A 17,998-nucleotide genomic window follows, 5' to 3' on the forward strand; every position below is an offset into this window, starting at 1 on the left:
ACAGAATGAGATTCGGTCTCAAAAAAAAAAAAAAAGTCATGATATCTGCCAATAATTTTGAAATAGTTCCACAGATAGATAGATAGATCAATCTAGTTAGAAGTAAATAAAGCCACTGTGACAAAAACTTTACCACTGTTGAATCTTGGTGGTGCATAAATGGGTGTTCATTGTACTACGTTTTCAAGATTTTGTGTATTTGAAAATATTCATAAAATGGAGGGGAAAAATTCCAGGAAGTTTCTGTGCCTGTGCACAGCAGGGATTAAGGAGAGGAGCACCTGACCTTGATGTCAACTTGACCCCCAGGTGTCTTTCTTTCTCCCCTGCATCCCCGCTGGGCAGCTCCTGTGCACTCCTGTAAGGTGCTGAAGGCACCATGAGTTGATTGTTTAAATCTCCTTGAGGGGACCTTTGTTTGTGAAAGGAGAGATTCGATTTGTAGTCATTTTTCAAAAATTATATTCAATGTATTTAACACATTGAAAAGAACCCTCATTTTCTGTAAGTTCTTAATGTCAACTGACAACTCTCATTATTTTATTTATAAATCTAGTAAATTTTAACAATCACTTTTAAGGGGGCTTTTTACATCTTAGTTAATTAAATCCCCTTATTTATTTTAAACTGGACTTATAAATTTAGTATATTTGAATTCATTTATAAACACTTGAAATCCCTAACAGTCAGAACATTCCCAAACACTTAAACAATTCTAATAAGTATAATAAATGAAACTTTAAACTACAGTGCATCTCAAGTTCTCATGAACATTCCAATATTGTTTACCATCCTAGTAAAATCACAAATCTAAACAATTACTCAATAACACTTTTGAAATTGGAAACATGAGGCTAATATATTGGATTATTTAATGCCGACTTCTCTTAAACATTACAAATTTTCAAAATGCCCAATATAAACAAATCATTGCAAAACCTAATAGAAAAGTATGAATACTCAATGTGAACCCTTCCCAAGGTCAACAGACACTCATGGAGGAAACATTAAACAACTTGAACCCTAAGCAAGTTGCAGTTTCCATCTCAGTGGACTGAGGCGATACAGCAGATTTTGCTGTGGACACAAGATCCAGTTAAACTCATGACACTCACAAGCAAGTTGAACGACCGTAGCAGGAACTCCTCGCCTGCCGAGGCGGGTGGAATCTCCAGGGTTCACGTGACTCCATCGCCGAAGTCTCCCATCCGGTTTGAGTTTCTGACTCCTTACACTTAGGTTGCTTCACTTTATTTATTGCCTGATTCTGTTCAGAATTCCCCCCAGGTGTATCCCATCCCCATATATCCTTCCTGTCTAGTGGGACTACAGCTTTCAGCTATTTAATGACACCCAGTTGGATTCTGCACTCCTCCAATGGCTTTGTTTAGCTCCACACTCAGAACACAAATCATGCTGGAGAACTGACTTGGGGCCCAGGAGCTGTTTCCCGCCTCTGTGCCCTCTAAGGCAGCAGGTAGCCCAAACAATGTCCCTGGGAGAGGGATATGGGTCTCTTCTATGCTCAAACTCCAAAAAATTTTCTTGGCTCTTGCCACTTCCCCAGAGCTCTGCAGAGGGCAAGGGCAGGGGCAGGGGCAGGGGCAGGGGCAGGGGCAGGGGCTCTTTATTTAGAAACCACAAAATCCCTATTTTTTTCATGACTCCTCTCTGACTTTCTTCTCCTCCTCTGCTAGCCCTGTGTGTACTTGCGTATTTTCACGGTGTGAGGAATAAGTGGGATCACTTTATCTTCCTTAAACCTCCTGAACCCAAGAACTTTGCCTATGCATCCATTTTCTCTAAGGAGTCTCAGGGTTTAGAAGGCAAACACCAGGAAGAGATTCATTTCTCTCTTTCTTTCCTTCCTTCATTTCTTTCTCTCTCTTTCTTCCCTCCCTCCCTCCCTGTTTTCTTTCTTCCTTCCTTCTTCCTTCCTTCCTTCCTTCCTTTCTTTTCTTTTCTTTCCTTCCTTCCCTCCCTCCCTCCCTCCCTCCCTCCCTCCCTCCCTCCCTCTCTTTCTTTCTTTCTTTCTTTCTTTCTTTCTTTCTTTCTTTCTTTCTTTCTTTCTTTCTTTCTTTCTTTCTTTCTTTCTTCTTCTTTCTTTTTCTCTTTCTCTCTCTCTCTTTCTTTCTCTTTTCCTTTCCTCTTCTTTCCTTTCTCTTATCTTTCTTCCCCTCTCTCTCCCTTTTCTTTACTTTTAGAAAACTATGAAGTAGTTCAGGCACGCAAGAGAGAATAAAGGATAATATAAAGAACACCCAGCTGTCCATCACCCAACGTGCTCGAGCTTAACATTGTGCCATATTTGCTTGAGCTATATATACTTGAAAAAGGAAACATAAAGCGTTATATAGTGGAAGCCCCAGCATAGTTAGCTCTCATCTGATCTTATTCTTTTCCTCTAAGGAGATACGCACTACCTGAAATTTGGTGCTTAGCATTTTGGGTATGCTTTTCTACCCTTATTTAATATGTGCATTCATAAATCAATATAAAATAGTTTTGTATCTTTTTTTTTTTTTTTTTTTAGACAGCCTTGCTCTGTCGCACAGGCTGGAGTGCAGTAGTGTGATCTCAGCTCATTGCAACCTCTGCCTTCTGGGTTCAAGCAATAGTTGTGCTTCAGCCTCCCAAGTAGCTGGAATTACAGGCATGTGACACCATGTCTGACTCATTTTTGTATCTTTAGTAGAGATGAAGTTTCACCATATTGGCCAGGCTGGTCTTGAACTCCTGACCTCAGGTGATCCGTCTGCCTCGGCCTCCCAAAGTGTTGGGATTACAGGTGTGAGCCAATGTACCTGGCCAGTTTTGCATCTTTTAAACTGCAAATGCATGACGTTGTATAATGTGTTCTTTTGCAGTTTACTTTTTGTACCCAGTAACAGGTTTTTAAAACAACAACAGTATCTTTTGAGGTGTATCTATGTTGCTGCATATAACAATAGTTCAATCCTTTCTTCATTGCTTTGTAACAATTAATTGAATGAACATATCACAATGTATTCATTCTCCTTCTAATAGACATTTAGGTTGTTTCCAATGTATTTATGCAAACATGCTTCGATGACATTCTTGTTCACATCCCCAGGTATGAGGCTTTCTCTAGGCTTTCTGTCTAGGGGTGGGCTGTTGGATGATTCAGCATGTGCCGTTTTCAGTTTTGTTGGGTGTCAGAGGTTACATGCTCCCTCCAGAAATTATGAGAGTTCCTGTTACTCTATACTCTGGACGACTATTTGTATTGCTGGGATTCACTGTTGCAATCTGATATGCATGAAATTGTATCTCTTTGTGTTTCTTTTTTAATTTTTTTAATTTATTTTTTTCTTAAAACAATTTTTTTTCTTTGTAGAGACAATGTCTCACTATACTGCCCAGGCTGGTCTTAAACTCCTGGCCTCAAGTGATCCTCCTCTTGCGTTGGCCTCCCAAACTTTTGGGATTACAGGCATGAGCCCCTGCACCCAGCCTCTTTTGTGGTTTTAAATCGCATTCCCCTGATTACTCTAATTTCTAATGCAGGTGAACATTTGTTTATTGATCCTTCACTGCAGTTTTCTAGTCTGTGGCCTCTTGCCCAGCTGTTTTAAAGAGGTGGGGGATGTGAAACAGGTTTGGGAAAGAACTAATAATTTCAGCAACCATACCAAGAAAGAATATTAGTTTTGTTATTCCGTAGACGTGCAGTGGTTGGTTATACATGAAAGAGAATCCACGTGCCATTGCTGTCATATTTCCTTGTCTACCAACCTTGCTTTATCAACTCTGCACTGCCTTCACCAGCAAAGGCTCATTCCCCCATTTGTCCCTAACCAACTCCAGTACCAAAGGTGAGGTTCACTTGCCTAGAGTTGGCTATCTTTGTCCCCAAAGTCTTGCCACTGCCTGGAAAAGTCTTTGTCTCCAATCAGTGTGCTTTGTTGGTATTCTAATACTAGCTTGGAGTTACTTTCCTGAAATGAGCACTGCAAATCTAGACGTGCTGCTTCTAGATTCAGGATGACTTCCACCCTTCTCTAAAAGCCAGGGTTCTAAATATTAGAATCTATATTTCACACGAATACTCAAATACTTTTATGAAACTCTAAAATAGTGAACAGCATCATCTGTTTATACTTACTGACTTTATGACTCTCTTCCTCCCACCCCAATCAGGGCCATTTTTCCCCACAAGGAAAGTGGTATTAGAGGCTGGGCATGGAGGTTCCCTTCTGCAATCCCAGCACTTTGGGAGACTGAGATGGGCAGATCACCTGAGGTCAGGAGTTCGAGACCAGCCTGGCCAACATGGTGAAACCCCATGTCTACTAAAAATACAAAAATCAGCCAGGCATGATGGTGCATGCTTGTAATCCTGAGGTGGGAGGATTGCTTAAACCCAGGAGGCAGAAGTTGCAGTGAGCCAAGATGGTACCACTGTACTCTAGCTTGGGCGGCAGAGCAAGGACAATAATAGCTCATGTGCCCTGAATACCTACTGGGTGCCAAGCACTCCAAGGGGAGGAAAGAAAGCAAGATTCCATCCTGACTCCAAAGACCACCCAGTCCAGTTAGGATCAACACACCAGGAAGTATAAAAGCAGCATTCCCGGGGTTGTCAGCACAGAGTTGTTCCAGTGGACAGGTCTATGCCAACCTACCCCAAAGTCTGAGGATGCTGAGAGGCCCAAGAAAGAGGCTGACATAATCCAGTTTCTCAGAAAGAAATATTTAATAGGGACTTAGAAACAGAAGCCATGTCTGTGACAAGATGTGGCATTACCTCTCAAATTCAAAAACCTATATACCATAGAGAAAGAAGTTGAAGCTAACACCTCAGGGAAAAACAAGAATGCTATGTGAATCTGCCTAAGGGCAGGGTTTATGGTTAAGGTTGTTTTTACCTAAGGGCAGGATTTACAGTAAGTACATGCTTTTACACAAGGAACAGTAGATACTATAGGAAACTGACAGGCATTCCTGGAACTGGGGTTAGTTAGAAGTCAACATGGCAGATCAGCATCCAAGATGCAGTTACTTTAGCCACCACACGAGTGCCCCTCAGCACTGAAGGGTGTTCATGGTGCGACTGGGAACAGTCTTTGGCCATGGAGTGCCTGTCCTTTTTTTTTTTTGAGGCAGAGTCTCACTCTGCCACCCAGGCTGGAATGCAATGGTGCAATGTTGTGGTATGTGTAGGAATTTCCTTCTTCTTTCTGCAACCTCCGCCTCCTGGGTTAAAGTGATTCTCCTACCTCAGCCTCCCAAGTAGCTGGGATTACAGGCACATGCCCATCATGCTCAACTGATTTTTGTATTTTTAGTAGAGACGGGGTTTCACCTTATTGACCAGGCTGGTCTCGAACTCCTGACCTCAGGTGATTCACCCGCCTGGGCCTCCCAAAGTTCTGGGATTACAGGCATGAGCCACTGTATCCAGCCCATGGAGTGCTTTTCTAGTAGCATCTCATGAGACTAATGCTCCAAGTGACACACTTGGGAAATGGTGATTTATGGCCTCTTGTACATGCTTGACATTATGTCTGGGTGTGTTACCAATGGAAGGTATCTGAGTTACCAGCAGTGACTCTGGACAGGTCTGCAGCAACCTCAATTCTCACCTCCTCAGAAGAAAGAATTTGACTGAGGGGCATAAGGTGGAAAAAGAAACTGAGGCAAGTTTTAGAGCAGGAGTGGAAGTTTATTTAGAACAAGAGAGAAAGGAAAATACACTTGGAAGAGACCCCCGCGGGGCACAGAGGTCAAGTGCGATATTTAACCTTGATCCTAGGACTTTATAGGCTGGCCCCTTTCCCATGCGTCTTCCCTTAGTGTGGCTGCCCGCATGCGCAGTACCCTCCTTACCCTTGGAAAGTGAGCATGCGCAGTGTGTTTAGGAAGTTGTACGCATGCCCATCTGACGCTTTCTTCCCTTTTCCAGTGGAGTACCTTGCAAGGTCGTACTCTGCCGTTTTGTCCCTTCAAGCACATGCCCAGGAAGTTGCTTCTCCCTGGCAGCTGCATTAAATTAACACTTAAGTGCAATAGGTGTGGACCATCAGGAAATGGCCTCTCCCTAGCCCCGGTTGCCAGTTTATCACTTTTAGAGAGGCAAAGCATTAGCTCCCGAACTGTCACCCGGCATTCCTAGTGGGTGGGGGACGGCGCTCTCCTGTTCTGCTCAGCCGCTCTAACTTCCTGTAGCAGGTGCAGCCTGGGAGGAGTCAGGGGAGCTGGAGAAGCCATGGAAGCCAGGGACGACATTGCCAGGTGGCTTAGAAGGTACACGTGGCAAAAGTCTTTGTACTGTTCATAGAGAAATTATTTCACCGAAATATTTTGGCCTTTGGTGTTCTGAGAACAGAGGACTTCTGTGTCCTGACCCCCTTTGGGTTTTCAGTCCCTAGCGTGTGGCATCAGCTAATAGTGTTTGTTCTGTGATTTATCTGCTCTTGCCATAGGCAAGAGTGACATAGAGTTAAGAGACCATCTGCTGCAGCTACTTACAGATGGAAAGCTGTCTTCTCAATAGTAACTCCAAAGGCCAGGTCATTCTAGTCTTTTTTTAAAAAAGAAAAACTGGTAAAATATACACAATATAAAATATATCATCTGGATCATTTTGAAGTGTATAGTTCAGCAGAGTTAAGTATATTTACACTGTTGTGCAACCAAGCTCCAGGATTTTTTCATCTTGCAAAGCTGAAATTTTGTACCCATTAAGCAATAATTCCTCATTCCCCGTTCCCACTAGTTCTTGGCAACCACCATTCTACTTTCTGTGTCTGTTGATTTTGACTACTATAAGTACTTCATGTAAGTAGAATCTCACGATACCCTTTTACGACTGGTTTATTTTAGGTAGTATAATCTCCTCAAGGTTCATCCTTGTTGTGGTATGTGTACAAATTTCCTTCTTTGTTTGTTTTTGAGACAAAGTCTTGCTCTGTTGCCCAGGCTGGAGTGCAGTGGTGCAATCTTGGTTCACTGCAACCTCCGCCTCCTGGGTTCAAGCGATTCTTCTGTCTCAGGGTCCTGAGTAGCTGGGACTACAGGCACACAACACCACGGCCAGCTAATTTTTGTATTTATTTATTTTTCTTTTCGAGATGGAGTTTAGCTCTTGTTGCCAAGGCTGGAGTGCAATGGCGTGATCTTGGCTCATCGTAACATCCACCTCCTGGGTTCAAGCGATTCTCCTGCCTCAGCCTCCCGAGTAGCTGGGATTACAGGTATGTGCCACCACACCCAGCTAATTTTATATTTTTAGTAGAGATGGGGTTTCACTATATTGGTCAGGCTGGTCTTGAACTCCTGACCTCATGATCCGCCTGCTTTGGCCTCCCAAAGTGCCAAGATTATGGGCATGAGCCACTGCGCCCAGCCTATTTCCTTCCTTTTTAGGGGTGAATAATATTCCACAGTAGGTATATGACACATCTTGTTTAACCATTCATGCACCAATGGATCTATGTGGTGGTTCCACCTTTTAGTTACTGCAAATAGTGTTGCTATAAACATGGGTGTATGAATGCTGTCTTCAAGACTCCACTTGCAATCCCTCGGATATATACACAGAAGTGGAATTGCCACATCGTATGGCACTTCTAATTTTTAATTTTTTGAGGAACTGCCATACAATTTTTTATAGCAGCAGCACCATCTTGCATTCCCGCCAAGAGTACACAGGGGTTCTAGTCTTTTAAATAGCTCTTCTAAGAGTGGAGTGTCTTCCCTAAATAGGTTTCACTTGAAGTTGGAAATACAGGGCCTTTTCTTCTCTGTGTCTCTTACAGCTTTCTGCTTCCCAAAATTTCCAGTGTGTCAACAGTTTTGATTGCAAATGGATCTAATTTTAGGGGCCTGATACAATGAGAAAACACTAGAAACCCCAAGGCAGATAAAGAAATCTGCAAGCCTCCACTGCCAGGGAGAGCAAAGCAAACTGGCCTGGTGAAACCTGCAATTTTGTGCATTTTTCTCTCTCGTCCACCAGAACCTCTCCCTTTCCTTTTAAGCTGACATTTAATTGATCTCCGAAGTTACTTGAATTATTTTTCTCATACATAAAATGCTTCTTCCCTTCTAAGGTAAATCATTTCAAACCGACATTTCCTCATGAGAATAAGCCAGAAGCACCCAAATTGCATAAATTTCTTATTCTGTGGCTCATCAAGCTAAAACCTTGAGGTGCAAATGAAACTCATTCCCAAAAGCCCAGTCCCAGAGAGGGAAATCTGGCAGATCCTTTTTCTCCAGAATATGCTCAGTTCCCTATGGCCTTTGTAGCAGGTAAGGAGAAATGGTTCCTGGGCTTTCAGCTGGCTGTGGGAAGGTCTTCAGGGACAGACTCCAGGCAGTGGTGGAGCAGGAAGTCCGAGCAGCTGGAGGAACTGTGGTTAGGGAATCTCCCCCGGGGCTGCAGCTTTTGCTCCATCTACTTCCTTCCGTGACAGCCGTATTCATTTCTTCACTCCCTGGCCAGGTTCTGCATTTCCCAGCTCTCAGGCCTCAAGGGCCTCTGCTTCAGGAGCGCTCAGGGCAGTGGATTGGGCTCCAGAGTGGTTGTGAGAAAAGCATCTCAGGTCCACTTCTGGGGATGTTTCAAAGACCCCCTCAGCATACTGCCGTGAGTCCAAGGAAATCTGACAATGCCAAGCCATCGCCAAAGTCAGAGAAAGCGTAGAAAATAAAGGCGGCTTCTGGACAATAGAAACTACTATTCATTCTTTTTTTTCCCTCCCGGAAAGGATAAACTTTCCATTGTCACCGCAAGCCAGAAGAAAATGGTGTTTATAGGGGTCAGATGGAAGTTCTCTCTGCTTGCATCTGCCTCAATGCTTGCCCTATTCAGAACCTGGCTAACTTGTTTTATTCTCTGAACTTTCCAAGACTGGCCAGATATTCTGAGGGCTTGGAGGACTCTATTTGATTTTGATAGAAGCAGCATCTGTGCGGTTGCCTTACAAACTTTTCTAGCCTCTTGCATGCAGGTGAGATTGATCAGAGCACAGGCTCAAAGGGCACGTAAGTAGTAAATTCCTTTGTCCTCATAGCTCGTTGAGGAGCAACAGAGCAGGAAAGAAAAACATTCTTTAGTGCACAGACTTGGGAAAGCCCCTTTCTTCAGTATTCCTGTTTCACAGACCACCAGGTATTTGAAAAGCACAAAGGGCCATGAAGGTCAACATTAACTGAGCATCTACTGTGTGCTTGGGTCTGTGTGAGGGGTTGTAACTAATAGTACGGAGATAGAGAGAAACTCCTGAGGAGGATTCCCGGAGTGACAATGGCTACCTACAGCCTGGCAAACGAGCGACTACGCGCCCTGGAAGACATCGAACGGGAAATCGGCGCCATCCTTCAGAATGCAGGTACAGTGATCCTAGAATTGTCCAAGGAAAAAACCAACGAGCGGCTTCTAGACCGGCAGGCGGCGGCCTTCACCGCTTCAGTGCAACACGTGGAGGCGGAGCTGTCAGCTCAGATCCGCTACCTCACCCAGGTGGCCACAGGGCAGCCCCATGAGGGCTCCAGCTACTCTTCGAGGAAGGACTGTCAGATGGCTCTGAAGCGAGTGGACTATGCCCGCCTCAAGCTCAGTGATGTGGCTCGAACCTGTGAGCAGATGCTGGAGAACTAGGCCAGGAAGGTGGACCCAGAGCTCAGAGAGAGACCATCGCCTGCACCATGGGAAAGAATCTGGGAACATGTAGGATGGGGAGCATGGGCACCTACATGCCCTGCTGCTCAAAGTACCCTTGAGGAGGCCGAGGCCGGAGGATCATGTGAGGTCGGGAGTTTGAGACTAGGTTGGCCAACTTCGTGAAACTCCGTCAAAGACAAAGGGGCAAATGGTGGGCATGGAAAAACTGAAGCCTGAGCCTACCCACAGCTATGCCCTGGCCTCTCCAGCAGGGTGCTCCTGCCCTGTACTCCACCAACACCCTGACAGGCTCAGACAGAGATGGAAACTCACACATCCAACCCACTTCCTCAAACACTTCATGCTCCTGCCCCAGGCTTCGCGCAGAATTGGCCTAATGAAGATACATTCTTCTTCACTGGGAGAGACAAGAACTAGAATTTTAATAATAAAAGCAACAACAATAAAAAAAAATAGTACGGAGATAAATAGAACAGGACACTTGTCTTCAGTTGTATCAATAACTAATTGCAACACACTAGGTACTTGCGGTAGAATGAAGACTATATTTGGTTTTTGTCCCTAGCTTCTGGCACAGGGCTCCTAAAACCCTTGGAAATCTTAGAGTAAAATTCCTTTTGTTATTCATAACCAGCTTCTTTCCACCTACCTGAGTCTATGCTATGAGGTGGACAGAGTGCGCTCTTAGAGAGTTTCAAGGGAGGAGTGGAAGTTTCAAACCCCCTCATTTCTGGGGAGAAAAGAAGGTGGAGACTGAAGGGATTCATCAGTGACCAACGGTTTGTCAATCATGTCCACATAATACAACTTCAGTAAAAGCTCTTGAACGAGGAGGTTTGGAGAGCTTCTGGGTTGGTGAGAATATGGAGCTGCTGGGAGGGCGGCTCCTGAGGAGGGCATGGGACACGCCTTTCCCACACGGCTCACTCTGCGCACCTCTTCCATCTGGCTGTGCCTGTGCAGCCCTTTCTAATAAACTGTGATCAATGACTGCATAGTGTTTTCCTCAGTTCTGGATCTTTCTAGTGAATTATCAAACCTGAGCAGGGATCTTGGGAACCCCTGAATTTATAGTCCGCTGCACAGAAGCATGGGTAGCCTGGGGACCCCATTTGCTATTTGCTGGCTGGTATCTGAAGTAGAGGCTGTCTTGTGGGATTGAGACCTTAACTTGTGGGGCCTGCACTAACTCTGGGGAGTGTCAGAATCAGACTGAACTGTAGGACATCCAGTTGGTGTCAGGAAGTGAGAGTCGTTGGAAACACAAAACAGTACTATAAATAGGGACTCTGATCTAGGTACTGTCACTCCCCATCCCCCATCATCACTGTTATGTTGAATGATATAAAAGTGCCTTTTTTGTAGATCAAAAGAGTTCAATAGACCTAGCATGGTGGCTCACGCCTGTAATCCCAGCAGCGATCTCTTGACCTTGTGATCCACCCGCCTCGGCCTCCCAAAGGCCTCCCTCCTGGCCAACATGGTGAAACCCTGTCTCTACTGAAAAATACAAAAATTGGCCAGGCGTGGTGGTGTGTGCTTGCAGTCCCAGCTACTTGGGAGGCTGAGGCAGGAGAATCACTTGAATCAGGAGGCGGAGGTTGCTGTGAGGTGAGATTGCACCACTGCACTCCAGCCTGGTGTAAGAGCAAGACATCATCTCAACAACAACAAAAAAAGTTCAATAACAGCAATTTCATATGATTCAACCCAATGCAATCTATTGCACACCTCCAAGGTGTGCTAGGCACAGTCCCACGTGATTTACCTGCATCCTCTCACATTCCTCATGATACTCCTGATGTAGGTACTGCTGTTATTCCCAGTGTACACGTGAGGAGACTGAGATTTATGAAGGTTAAGACAAAGGCCTGGGATCCATGGCTAGGGAGATGCAGAGCTGGACTTGCACTCAGGATGCCTGACAACAGACTCTGAGTGACTTTGTTTGCAAGGGCTGCTGTACCAAAGGATCACAAATTGGGTGATGCTTAAAATTACAGAAATCTGTGCCCTCACAGTTCTAGAGGCGATGCCTCTGAAATCAAGGTGTCAGCAGGGTTGGTTCCTTTTTGGAGGCATGGAGGAAGAGGCTGCTCCATGCCTCTTTTCTAGCTGCTGGTCCTTGATACAATTCCTTGGCATTCCATGGTTTGCAGCCCCATCAGTCCGATCTCTGCCTATTGCTATATGGCATCTTCTCTCTGTATATTTCTGTGTCTCTCTGTATAAGAACACCAGTGATGGGCTTTAGGGTTCATTGTAATCCAAAATGACATCATCTTTTCGGTTGCCGAGACGGGGTCTCCCTCTGCCGCCAAGACTGGAGTGCAGTGGGAAGATCACAGCTCACTGCAACCTCCAACTCCTGGGCTTAAGCAATTCTCCGGACTACAGGTATGCACAACCACAGCCAGCTGATTTTCTCATTTGTTGTAGACATGCGGTCTCACTGTGTCATCCAGGCTGGTCTCGAACTCCTGGAGTCAAGTGATCCTCCTGCCTCAGCCTCCCAAAGTGCTGGGAATACAGGCAGGAGCCACTGAGCCTGGCCAAAATGATCTCATCTTGATTACATCTTACAAAAACCCTATTTCCAAATAAGGACACATTTGCAGGCACTAGGGGTTAGGATGTCAACATATCTTTTGAGGGGACATGATCCAATTCACAACACTAAGCCCTTAAGCAGGAACTGTGTGGCTGCCGGATACTCTGCTGTCAACACACGTTAAGTATGCCTGTGTCCAGGCCGGACTCTCATCAGCTCATTAGCCTCCCGGAGCACTCAGGTCCTAGATGAGCTGGGCTGGTCAGGAGATGGCCACCTGCTAGCAGAGAGCTGGAGTGGAGGAGCTGGGCTTGGGCTCCTCCCTAGGGGGATGCTGAGTGGCATCCAGGTGGACCACCCATGAGGTATGGGCAAGGAGAGGGGCATTTGTCATGGCTGCCATGCACACACATTTCTCCCTGCAGCATGGTTTTGATCACCTTGACAGGAAAACCTCAGACTTAGAATCTGGGATCTGGGCTAAAGATGCTTTGTTTTTCTAGCTAATCAATTCTCTTGCGTTTTGCTAGTGGTAAGAAAGGTTTCAACAGTCACAGCTCAAAAGCCTGTGAGGAGCTCCTGGAAGACATTGTGTAAGTGCTATACAGCAACAGAGCAAGTTAAATGAGAAATAATTACTCAGTGAGCAGGATTCTCTGGCCTGTGTGACTGTGTGTTGTCAATGCTTCCCCCAAAGAATAGATGAGTTGTGAAATGTGTAAGTGTGTTGGTATAGCTATTGCAATGTAGGTACCGCAATCCCCAGAAAGAGTCATAATAAACAGCAGACTGTGGTTCCACACTGCTCTGCTGTGACATTTCCTGGGAAAGCTGGGAGTCACTGCATATCTACCTTGACCCAGGACCAGCCTGAGAGGTTCTTGGCCCACCGTGAGTTTAGTGCTTCAAGAACCAGATAGGAACCCATCTTTTTGAGCACCCTGATAGAAGTTGGTCCTGTCTTATCTTTTTGGCACAAAAAAATGGTTCATTTGCACTAACATGTATCCATTTGGTGATACTTGAAGTGCATTTTGTTTTTCCCCAGGGTTCTCATGAAACATTGCCTGAGTATTTAGGTGAGTCATGCTTCCAAGGCCAAGCAAAGAAAATTGCCAAAGAACAACAGTTTCCAGGTTTCACTTAGGAAGAAATTTTCCTTTGGTCCTTTAACAATGGATTCAGTTACTAGAAACCCGAGTGCATAGTCGAAGCCTCCATGTGCTATCTGTTAACACTGCCCTTCACCTTTTGGGCCTCTGCCCCAGGGCTGGCCACACAGACTCTTTCTTGGGCCAGACTGAGGTTTCTCAAGTGTGACTCAGCCTGGGGATTAGGTCCAAGCAGAGGAGATAATTGTTTCTAGTCTGGTTTCTCCTTGGGAGGAGGAAGTTCCCTTAACTTTCCTCTGTCAACTTTTATACCTTCTGCCGCTGCTCCCCCACATTCTCCAAGCAGGGTCCTTGGATCTCCGCTCATTCTGTGCTTCCCCCTCCCACTTCACAGCCTGTATGTGGATGACTTCAGGATCCCAGCACCAACCTGTTTCCCGAGGACCAGAGTTAACATCTGCCTGCCCGCCAGCGATTGTCACCCAGCATCTCAAAGGCAACATTTTAAAATCAGATTTACTCTTGGTGAATTCTGTTCTTCCCACTTAAAACCACGTGGCTCATCTTGAGTGATAAGCTATCTTCAGTCACTTGGGCATGCAAGTTCAACCTCCTGTGGGTTTGCTAAGCCTGGGTTTCTCCCTCCATTTCCCTGCTCCCCTTGTCTTGTGGGCCCATTCTTACCATCTCCCCGTGGACTACAGCAGTAGCTTCCCTCCTCACTGGTCTCTGCTTCCTCACCGGTCCCTGCTTCTTGTGCCTTGAAATTCTTCACAGTGGCTTAATTGATCCTATTAACTCACAACTCTGCTCGTTACTTTCCTGCTAAAAAACTTTCTAGGGCTTCTCTCTTCTGTATCAAATGAAGGGCCCATTCCTCAGCCTGGAATGAAGGCTATTCTCAAAATGGGATCTTCTTAGGGAACACACATTATTTTCTTCCCATGTTCTATGCTTCAGTCAGAATTAGTATAATCTACCTTTTTTGATGTCTGGGCCTTTCCTCAGAATCTGTTCCCTGGAATCCCCAAACTCCCATTCCCAGCTCCGCCCATTGCATCTCCAACCTTCCAGGCCACCTTTCCCTCCCTTACCGAGATGAGATGTCGTCACACTCTGAGGCTTCATTTGTGGCATGTGCACATAAAGATACATATATGTGTACTTGTGAGTTCCCTGCAGGCTCGTCTCTGGGATGGGCGCTTCAGCCTAGCAGATGCATGGTGTGCAAAAGCCAACTACATGTGCGCAGGGCCAACATCTCACCACTTCGGGGCGATCACATCCTTGCTTTCCCTACTCTTCTAATTCAGGGACTGGCAATAAATTTGGCATAGAAAGAATGACCCTGTTCCCCAACCCTTACTGACTTTGTATTTTGTTGGAGGCAAAAACAAATTTCCAACATTCAGGTCAACGGCAATTTAGAATTATTTCTGCCAGTTGGAAAAGAAAATATTTTCTTTTAAAATTACTTTTTTTTTTTTTAACTTGAGAAAATTTGAAAGCTATAGCCTTCCAAGGTAACAGGATACCTAACACACACACACACACACACACTCACTCACACTCCCTCCCTCCCTCCCTCCCAGCCTGGCATTATGCAGCTCAATCCTGTCAGGCTGACCTAATCTTTTGTGACAGAGCAGCAGATCTGGTAGATCAAGGGGGGAAACAATAGTTGGAATTTATCTTTGCTGGCTTCGAAACTTTTGATTCCTGGGTCCCACTCAATGTAATTATCACTAAATCGGTTGAAAGGCTAGAGAAAGGGAGAGTGCCAGTATGAGCTGGGGGTGGTGCTCACACAGAGGTGGTGCTCCTTAGGGGGTCAGCCTTGAGTCCAGTGGCCCTGAACATTCACATGAATGGGCCAGATGACAAAAAAGAGAACATATTCAAAGTCAGCATTCATGTTAAGGGGTGGGGGAAGGTGTAGATAAATAGCCAGAAAAGCAGCCTTGGCAATTACATAGTGATCAACACAAACAGGCAGACTTGCCTAGAAATTTCATGTTTAGAAACAACACCACATACCATCAGCAATGTAGCATTCATAAGAATCTGGGGTGACACTGGGAGGAAGCAATGCAACTTGTAGGAATTCCATAGTGCTAAACCTGCATTAGCTGTAACCCTTTCCAAACTCCACAGCTAAAGATGGGAGGCAGAATTTGGACAACATTCAAGAGCCACAGAATTGCCTGAACTAGGCTGGGACATGGGAATGAAAGACTTCTACAAAAAAGTTAAATGAATTAGGTTTATTGAATTGGAGATGGACACCCTTATAAGGGCAATAACAAACAAAAATAGAAATAGGTTTAAGTTACAACACACAAGAATAAAATTTGATGTGAAGAAGACTTTTCCTCAGTTTTAGGTGGGTAAGTGGGTTGTTCAATTCTAGCAGATTTCTCTAGGAGGGTATGGTGTGCTCCAGGCTGGCTGTGAGGCAGACCTGGATAACTTCTGAGTATATCTGTCCCCACCTGGCATTGTTGAGACTACTTCAGAGTACTTATTTAGATCCATGATTGACAATTATGAGGCAACCAGTGCCTCCATTGTTGTATGTGCCACAAGGTTTGGTTATTTTTTATAAAGAGAAGTGGAAACATACAACAGAGCTCTTCCTCAAGCCCTGCACTGGGAACATTAGCACACACCAGGACCTTTCCTATCTGTAGACACTGCAGATTCCATCTATGGTGCAGCCAAACTAAAACACAGGTCATGGGGTTGTTTCCCCACTTTTGGTACAAACAAGCCCTTAATCAAGTATGTAATCTAGGTGTGGTAACACTGGCTATTTGAGTGCAGGCACCCTAGGTTGTTAACGTCTGTTGCCCAAAACTATTCCATTCCAACATTTTTCTTTACCTAAGGTGGAATATGACCTTTAAAGAGAACACAATTTTCCTGACAACACTGCTGATAACTAAGAATCACACAGTTGCGGGTAAGTTAATTCTTTAAATTTAATCACAGTCATTTATAAAACTCCCCAATTAGTAAAAGTTGGCTTATTTTAATAGCCTTAAACATTGGCCACTATTTAAACAAGACATTCTAAAAAAAAAAGCAATCACATAATAGTTTATAGGAATTTACAAGTGGATGGTATACATTTAGATACAGAGGTAGAAGTTCACTTTTACAATGTTTCACTAATACACATATACCAAATTCAAGGCACAAAATAGTTTGCTTTACAAAAAAATACTGTAAAAATGTCATTTGCTGTTCTACAATGTGAATAAACCTTTCAAAAGAATCTTTACACCCTTCCATACATATGCCATAGAATAAGATTTCTCCCTCTCACTAATCATAGTTGGCACAAAAATGGGGACTTTTTAATGTAGAAGTTCCCATTTTTAAAAACTGTTTCTTTGCAGAGCTGCTATGTATTCTAGATAAGAGTCCATCCAAAGAAATGAAACACAGCAACTTCCTGAGGAAAGGGCACTTTCTGTATGCAGCAAAATTCATAGGTAGAAAACATATGATCTTTTTGGATAATTAGGTCTCCAGACACTTAATGAAGTATTTCAGAGATAAAATTAAAAATTAAAGGCTGGGCACAGTGGCTCACACCTGTAATCTCAAACACTTAGGGAGGCCGAGGTGGGTAGATCTCGAAGTCAAGAGATGGAGACCATCCTGGCCAACATGGTGAAACCCCGTCTCTCCTAAAAATACAACAATTAGCTGGGTGTGGTGGCGTGTGCCTGTAGTCCCAGCTGCTAGGGAGGCTGAGGGAAGAGAATTGCTTGAACCCAGGAGGCGGAGGTTGTAGTGAAGCTGAGATCTCACCACTGCACTCCAGCCTAGGTGACAGAGCAAGACTCCATTTCAAAACAAAAAAAATTCAGCTAATACTTTAGTCATTGTGACTTTAAGAAAGAGACTTGGTCACTTTTACTGTAATACTCAGACATCATTTACTTCAATTGATAGAGATTTCAAAATTCCTTTTCAAAAGAGCTGAACATACAAACACCATTAAAAAGCCACCTAGGCCTTGCAAAACGGAAACTTAGAAAACATGAGAAAATACAGCACTATCAGTCCTTGAAACTGCAAAGATGTCAACTGGCTAGAGTTTAATGACAAGAATGAATAAACTCTTATGGGAATTCTGAAAAATCACTCATGAAACATACAGTCTAGTTATCATTTCTACTTCCTGCTGATTAAAAGAAATAACGGTAACCTGAAGATGTCACACAGAGCTTCTCTAAAGATTTGACTGGTTTTGGGGTTCTGCCTAAAAGGACCCTGTTGGCAACAACCTAAGCTCATTTGTACTGATCACATTTCCAAGTACTCTAGTCAGTTAATTTACACTTTTATTTTTTTAAAAAGTTGATTTAAAAAAGAAACAACACAAGTTTAGAATCCATAAAATGTCAGTAATGCTGATGTGCATTGGACTGAAACGTCTTGATCATCTTCTGATAGAAGTAAATTTATTCCATACAAAAAGATTCTTAGATCCCATTTTTTGCTTCATTATTGTTTGTGGCTTGCTTTCTTTGAGCAATAAAGGGGTACATACACTTGTCCGCTCCTAGGAACCGATACATGCACACAACTGCTTCAAAGGGGAGGATGCTGAAAAAGGAAAGTCACAGCTGTTAGCAAACTTGAAGCCTCAAGTTAATTAAGACACTGGAC

At 44.2% G+C, this 17,998-nt stretch overlaps 2 protein-coding genes across 2 annotated transcripts in view; one reads left to right on the top strand and one right to left on the bottom strand.

Moving 5' to 3' along the window:
- Positions 1-9,246: 9,246 nt before the first annotated feature.
- On the top strand, positions 9,247-10,107 carry MED11 (mediator complex subunit 11). Its single transcript, XM_017544252.2, has one exon. It carries the CDS (start codon positions 9,275-9,277, stop codon positions 9,626-9,628), a length of 354 nt encoding a protein of 117 aa, XP_017399741.1. The 5' UTR covers positions 9,247-9,274; the 3' UTR covers positions 9,629-10,107.
- Positions 10,108-16,278: 6,171 nt separating this feature from the next.
- Positions 16,279-17,998, bottom strand: part of RDH10 (retinol dehydrogenase 10) — a 29,556-nt gene continuing 27,836 nt past the window's right edge. Inside the window, exon 6 of the mRNA XM_017544263.2 lies at positions 16,279-17,935. Within this exon, the coding sequence (XP_017399752.1) occupies positions 17,812-17,935 (124 nt within the window). The 3' untranslated portion in view covers positions 16,279-17,811. The remainder of the gene's footprint in view (positions 17,936-17,998) is intronic.

Source organism: Cebus imitator, unplaced genomic scaffold (assembly GCF_001604975.1).
Source record: "Cebus imitator isolate Cc_AM_T3 unplaced genomic scaffold, Cebus_imitator-1.0 Scaffold9, whole genome shotgun sequence".
In the NCBI taxonomy this organism is placed as follows: domain Eukaryota; kingdom Metazoa; phylum Chordata; class Mammalia; order Primates; family Cebidae; genus Cebus; species Cebus imitator.

What these genes read in the sequence shown, in the direction of transcription:
- MED11 (XM_017544252.2), top strand. Translation starts at nt 9,275, where the DNA reads ATGGCTACCTACAGCCTGGCAAACGAGCGACTACGCGCCCTGGAAGAC.